The 6906-nt window shown below is 45.9% G+C and overlaps 1 protein-coding gene across 1 annotated transcript in view; it reads right to left on the bottom strand.

The window, feature by feature from the left end:
* smg6 (SMG6 nonsense mediated mRNA decay factor) overlaps positions 1-6501 on the bottom strand; it is a 12500-nt gene extending 5999 nt beyond the window's left edge. The window contains exons 1-9 of the mRNA XM_030792826.1: positions 6048-6501; positions 4987-5963; positions 4503-4695; positions 3978-4088; positions 3609-3715; positions 3100-3178; positions 2763-2873; positions 2425-2640; positions 112-173 (exon numbers count right to left, since the gene is read on the bottom strand). Coding sequence (XP_030648686.1) covers positions 112-173; positions 2425-2640; positions 2763-2873; positions 3100-3178; positions 3609-3715; positions 3978-4088; positions 4503-4695; positions 4987-5963; positions 6048-6425 — 2234 coding nt within the window. The 5' untranslated portion in view covers positions 6426-6501. The remainder of the gene's footprint in view (positions 1-111; positions 174-2424; positions 2641-2762; positions 2874-3099; positions 3179-3608; positions 3716-3977; positions 4089-4502; positions 4696-4986; positions 5964-6047) is intronic.
* Between the last annotated feature and the right edge of the window lie 405 nt (positions 6502-6906).

The raw sequence follows: 6906 nt of genomic DNA, 5'->3' as shown, positions 1-6906 counted from the left end.
AAGTCTCTCTGAGGGGAAAAAAAAAAAATGAAAAATATGTATAAAAAAACAAAAACAAACGAAAAAAAAAAACCCAAAGAGAGAGAAAAAATAAAAAAACAAAACACTCACCCCACTTTGGTGAAGAGTTTTCCATGCGCATGTAGAAAACTCAAAATGAACCTTTTATTGAGCTGCAGAGAACACAGAAAAGCAGAGAGGGAGAGATGATTCAGTGGATCATGAGTCATAGTTTCATGATATTGCTCTGAGTTTAAAGGGCAGTTATACGTTGTGTCAATCCCCATTTTTCTTTGCTATTTAGTCTCTCATAGATTACCCTGATCACCATTCTGTCCCACCTGAAGACCACGTGCAGTGCAGAGAGGGGCAATAAACCTGTAGAGGTGTGCTAAGTTTAGACGGCAGTGATAAGGTGGAAAAAGAGAACGTTCCCTACAAGACAGGGGCCTGAAACTGCTGCTGAAAAAACAGAGATACCCATGACGTTCTGGTGCAGGCTCAAACAAGGGTGGCCTGATTAAAAAAGAAAAAGAAAAAAGAAAAAGAAAGCAAAAGCGTCGCCGTCCTCAGAGAGAACGAACGTCACGTGGCCCCGTCTGAGACCGGACGCAGCGTTCCTTATATGGCATGCGTATTGCCTTTCCACGCAGACAGACGAGACCAGGGGAAGAGCGTGGCAGAGATTTCCTTCGGAGAGAGAGAACGAGTGTGTTTATGCTGACGTGGGCCAATATCCAAGGTAACGGAGCTGATGGCTGTTCTACGGCCCACTGACGCCCTTCTCTGCCACGGCTGGTGACTCATGAGCGGCCATATCCTGTTCACATCTCATAAACAACTCGCACTGACCTCTCTCAACACTTCAGGAGTGTGTGTGCGAGCGTGTGTGCGCGCGCGTGTTTAATACATCTGCTGGTATTTGTACTCGTGCAAAAAAAACAAAAAAACACAAAAAAACCAAAGCACAGAACGAGTGTAATAGGAGAGACTGAGTATTTTTGCATTTTCCACATGAAGCATTAGCGTTTTGTGTGTGTGTGTGTGTGTGGAGCAGAGAAAACAAAACAAAACGAAAAAAACGGCTAGGTGACTGTTCACCTGGTAAACATAAACCACACACAGCCTGCTCACTCCACAAGCACATTCTCACATATGAACGAGGAAAAAAGGAAAATGTACAACTAGGATAAATGTCATACAGTTGACAAACAAATTTTCTCCTCTCACTTTGATTTAAAAAAAAGCAGCAAACAGGGACAGAGCACCACGTAAACGAAATAAAAACAAAAACAGACAGACTGAAATGAAGACTGAATCGCAAGTAGGTTGAGAATCATAAAAATAGAGAAGATGAGAGACATGAGAAAAAGAGGCGGAAATTACTGAGACATCAGAAGAAATGAAATGGATAAAGAAAGAAAGAAAGAAAGAAAGAAAGAGGGAAAAAAATAACAACAACAGGGTACTGAGTTCAAGTGCATCTGCTATGTGGATCCTGAAATACTGTGGGTGGGGTTGTTCAGCAGAAGGTGTGTGTGTGTGTGTGTGAGTGTGTGTGTGTCACAGAAGGCGAGTGTGTTTGCTGAAATGAGCAGGTGCTGCTAACTTGAAGAGAGGCTGAGATCCAAAGCGCGCGCGCACACACACACACACACACACAAGGCAACAACCTCATACACACACACACACACACACACACACAACACGCAGAAAGCAGGGTTATGGCTAACGAGAGAGGAGGACTGAACTCAGTCCCATTAGAGAGATGACTAAGCCACAAAGCACTCAGCAGTACACACACACACAACGACAACAACAACAACAACAATGACAACAGCAACAACAACAACAACAACAACAACCATTGGGAAGCAAAAAAAGCAAAACAAAACCCAGAGGTAAACAATAATGCATAGGCAATCACTGAAATTATACAGGTATAGAGGCACTAAAATTTCATAGGTGTAGAGGCATTGAAATTGTATAGGCATAAAAGCATAAACTAATCTGCAGTTCCATTTGTGATGCAGACTCAGGTCTTCCATTTCCACAGATTCTCTCAAGAGAGAGTAGGAAGAAATTACATTTAAACACTTAATTACAGGCAGGTTCATTTTGACTGTCCGACTTGTTTTCAGAGAAGCATCCACACAACTTCACACTTCCACCTCAACGCAGAAATTCAGCATGGCTCCCACCTTACACTAATTATTCAATCTGGTCTTATGTGCTGTTACGTAATTATGCATTGCATACAATCTTTTTCAAGTAAAAACACAGAGCAAACATGCTAAAATCAGCTACACGGTGTTGCCAAATGCATTGTGCAGGATTGCAAGAGCACAGACGTTGCTGTAAATGAAGGAGGGGAAAAAAAAAAAAAATCATGTATGAGGTAAATGAATGTTTCGCTGTACTCACATCACTGGCACTTAACGTTCCCAATTCTCCATCCAGCTCGGAGTCTTTGCCGGATTCGCTGCCGGCTGTGCGGGACGGCGCGGCTGCCCGAGTGCTTGGCCGCACCCAAATCTCCACACGAGCACCTTCGTCACCACGGTTCCTGCCTCCTCTTCCCCTGTGGACACGCGATCCCCCCTCCAAATCCTGCTGCCGTCTGCGCTCAATCTGTTCAGCCTGTGTAAGGAGGATGGGGGGCGGGGGCTGAGTTCTTAGCCTCTTCCAAATTTCAGCAATCACCAAAGACAGGTATACTCTAAACTTTAAGCCAAGCAAAGGATTGTGGGCAGAGGCTTCACCTTGCGTTTCGCCTCCTCAAACAGACTCATCAGACTCTCCTTGGCAGTCAGGATAGGGTTGCTAGCAGCCAAGCTACGCATATAGTAATACACAGCATCCAACTTCCGCTTCTGAGACAGAAAAGGAGAGAGTGGGACAGACACTTGAAACAACTTTACTGCTGTGTCCTGGACAGCTGGAATTAAAAAGAATGTTGCAACAGATCTTATTCCACTGAAAACCTAAGCTGTCTTTAATTTTAACAGATCTTATTCCACTGAAAACCTAAGCTGTCTTTAATTTTTTTTTAAGACAAGCAGTTTCTTGCTGCAATCCTCAAGGGTGTGGTCCTCTCACCGTATACACGGCCAGCAGAGCAAGCTGGTTGTACGGCCGTCCGTTTTTGGGGGCGATCTGTTGAGCTTTCAGGTACCAGCTGTAGACGAAATAGTATCTCATTAAGAGACTCAGGAAAACTGGGCAAACAAAATACGTAATGCACACTATTTGGAGTTTGCTCAAGGACCTGCTAAAACCAAAAAAAGGCACCTGTTTTGTTTTAGAAAAGTGATAAGTAGAACAGCAGACAGTGGAAAAGTCAATTTAGGTATCTTCTTCCTGTCTTGTAGTGTGCAGTAAACAGTATCTTTGCTGACAGCTGCAAGGAACCAGGTAACACTAGTGATCTAAATAATGTAAACTGATGCTAACCAATGCTAGCTAGCTACCACAAAGGCTAGCTAGCATAAGAACACGTTGGTTGTTCTCACGTTGCCAAACACAATTCAGAGCTAAAACAACAGAACAGACAGACAACACAGTCAGGACTGAGGTTATGGGGGCAGGTCAGGCGTGAGGATGCTGACCTGCGTGCCTTGCCGTAGTTGGCGGAGTCGCTTGCCTGCTCTCGATACCTAGCGATATCTCCCTGACAGATCATACAGCGCTGGGCACTGATCAGAGCGTATTTGACCTGTGACAAATACAAGAGCGCACAGCGCTAAACAACCACAACAATGGAGATGAAATGATGACGAAACAAGACAGGTAAAATGCAGGCGCTTTTCATAAAGGCTCTTAATCAAGACACTTTCCCAGAGTAAGTCAGGAAAATTTAACAATACAAAACAAAACTATGAAAAGAGAGAAAAACAGTAAAACAAACAACAACAACAACAACAACAAAAATCAACAACAAAAAATGAGAAGAAAAAAGTTAACTATTCCATATTTACAGTCTTGCGTAGAGGTCGTGCACGAATGGCCATTCCATCCATGTAATCCTCCAATTTAAACTGGAACACAGACTGCAATTTCTGCAGCAGTGAATCAAAGAACACCGCCCCCTTAAAACAAACAGCACATTATGTTATCAACTTTCACTGTGACCTCAGCAAATGCTCAAAAAACATTTCTGCCGTAACTGCTGAAGTCCAGCGTGTGGTTTTATTTTTTCTGTTTATTATTTTAGACCATTGGGATGTTTTTAAAAGACTAAAAATTACAGGATGGTTTAAAAAAAACACACATTTATCTGAAATGTTTGACTTCAAAAAGAAGAAAAGAGTGTTATCTAATAATCAGTATAAACAAATACAGTGAAAAATCAATACTACTTCCCAGTTTTTGAAAGTAGGAGGCGAACCCTTGCACCTATATCTGCACACCAGAAACAGTAAACCACAACCCAACAGAGCTAATCAGCTGTAGTACCGTAATGTGTACAGTAGTACAGCTGTATGAATGGACTGAAACAGTACCTCATCCAGTATCGTCAGCAGCATGGCCCTGATCTGAGGGGCTGTGTCTGAAGTGGGTTCTTTTAACAGTTGTCGGAACCGCTCAATGACCTGGTAGAACACGTTCTTCCACAGTGCCTGGTCCAGGTTCTGAGAGTCTGAGAACTCTATATCTGTCAGGATCACTCGCTCGTACAATGTAAGAAGCTCCGCCCTGAGACAGTGTGGGGGGGGGACATATCAAGGTCACAGAGTGAAGATAATTATGCTGAACTTTCTTATGCATTAAACAAAACTGTCACGAAGAGAGAGTAAAGTCAGCACAGCAGTATCACGCGGCCAATCTAACCTCAGTATTCCACCACAGAATTACCTTTTTCCTTTTCCATTATTTAACCTGAGGCAAGAACTACAATGTGACCTCTTTTCCAGATATGCCAAAAAGACACTGTCTCTAATTCTGGTGTCATCTCCCTCACCATTCACTCTTTGATTCTATGCTCACCTTAACTGGGCCATCTTCTCCAGACCCTCTGGGCTCAATCGATCTCTGGAGAGCAGGTTACTTAGCTGCAGCTCTTGGCTGTCAGCCAGTCTCAGGAGCTTTCCCAACTCTCCCCTGGCCTGCACCTCTGCCTCCTCAGGGGTCAGGGCTGTTCCTCCAGCTGAGGGGTAACCCTGGGGGCTCTGACCATAACCTCCGTAGAAAGGCGCCATCCCAGGAGATGGGTACATCCCATTGGAGCCAGGGATCTGGTAGGGAAGGTGATATGGGTAAGCGTAGCGAGGAGGTGTATTAGGAGCATTGGTTTGCAAAGGGTAGCAGTAAGGGTTGTCCGAATTCTGAAACTTGTAATAAGCCATAGCGGCAGCGTGCTGGCTTTGAAAGTGCTCCCCCTGGCGGACTGGGGGGCTCCCTGCTGTTTCATCATCTGTGTCCAGGAAGTGCAAGGGGCTGTATCCTCCCTGCTGCTGAAGGTATAAAGGCTGCTGGAGCGGTGAAAGCTGGGACTGCTGACTGCTCCGTGTAAGCGCTGGTTTCTGGTCAGGGTTATTGGGGTCCCAAAGCCTTCTCGTTCCTCCCCCACGACCGCCCCTTCCCCTTCCAAGGCCCATCCCACCTCTCATACCACCAGTGACACGTGGACCAGGCTCTGTGGGCATAGTCAGGTCGGTATGTGCAGGAAGGATCAGAATGCCCCTGCCCCTACCTTTGGGGCCTTGGTTTTTCTTTCTCGATTGCTCTTCGCTGGTGTCCGAAGGCCCTGATTGTTTGTCCAGAGACACTCTCAAGATCCCTCCTCTACCACCCCCTACAAACCCTGCCTGACCCCTGCTGCTCCCCTCAGATCTCTTTAAGGGACTCCTGTCCCCATCACCACCCCTGCTCCTTAGCATCCTCCTCTCATCTTCCCACATCTCGTTTTCCTCCAGGGAGTCCGTAGAAGACATGTCTCTAGTCGACCGCCTTCGATTCCCAGACTGATTTTCTCGGCCCCTGTCCTTTTCCCTCATTGTCCTCTCGGCATAGCCAGACACCGCTGTTCCTCGGGTTGGCCCTTCCACTCTATCTCTCTGCCCACCCGTTCCTGCTGTTGCCCGGTGCCACTCTGCCTCACCGGGTCCATCCATACTGGTGCCACTACTGGCCGAGCTTGTGCTACAGGTGCGGTTCCGAGGCCGCCGGATGTCCGATTTAGAATAGCGCTTCGAGACAGAGTTCGTTTTGCTGCAGTCTGCTCCTTCAAATACCCTTTCTTTTTCTGCGTTCCTGCCTTTAGCCCTGTTACCTTTCTGTCCCTCACGGATAACCTCTCGATTTTGGATGATGTCTTTGCTTTTTGTTTCCCGTTGCGTACGCACTTCCGATCCTTTCTGCTCATCATTCTCCTGATCGGCCACCTCAGAACTCTTACCATATCCTTCCCCTTGTTCCCGCTTCATTGTGGTCTGGTTAGTACCTCTCTCCCTTCCTCCTCTTGACCTCCTGCCTCCTTTCTCCTTTTTCTTTTCACCTGCTTCACCTGTTCCTCCTTCCGCCTGGCCTCTGCTTCCCTCACTGCTAGCCTTTCTTCTATTTTTACCACCATCTTCAGACCCTCCAGCTCTCTTGTCTTTAGGCTCTCTGCCTCCGGAAACATTTATGTTAAGCTTCTCAACTTTATCCTTCAGGTTTTGTACGTCATCTGGATTGTCGCTGCCTCCTTTCTGCTTCTGTCTTCCTTGCTCTTGCCTGTTTAACCCTTCCTTATTCTCCTTTGCTTTCTTCTTGTTCCCTTTCACATCCTCCTCCGCTAAACCTGATTTCTTTTCCTGATCTCCTACTTTACTACCTGGACCCGTCTCCTTCTTCAAGTCCTCTTTGATGACTTTCTCAGTCTCCTTGTTTGGACCAGAGTCTTTGTTGTTTTGAGTCCTTCGTGCA

This window comes from Chanos chanos, chromosome 15, assembly GCF_902362185.1.
Source record: "Chanos chanos chromosome 15, fChaCha1.1, whole genome shotgun sequence".
Lineage (NCBI taxonomy): Eukaryota > Metazoa > Chordata > Actinopteri > Gonorynchiformes > Chanidae > Chanos > Chanos chanos.
Note: the sequence above shows the minus strand (reverse complement) of the source record. Positions and strands in the feature narration are given on the sequence as shown.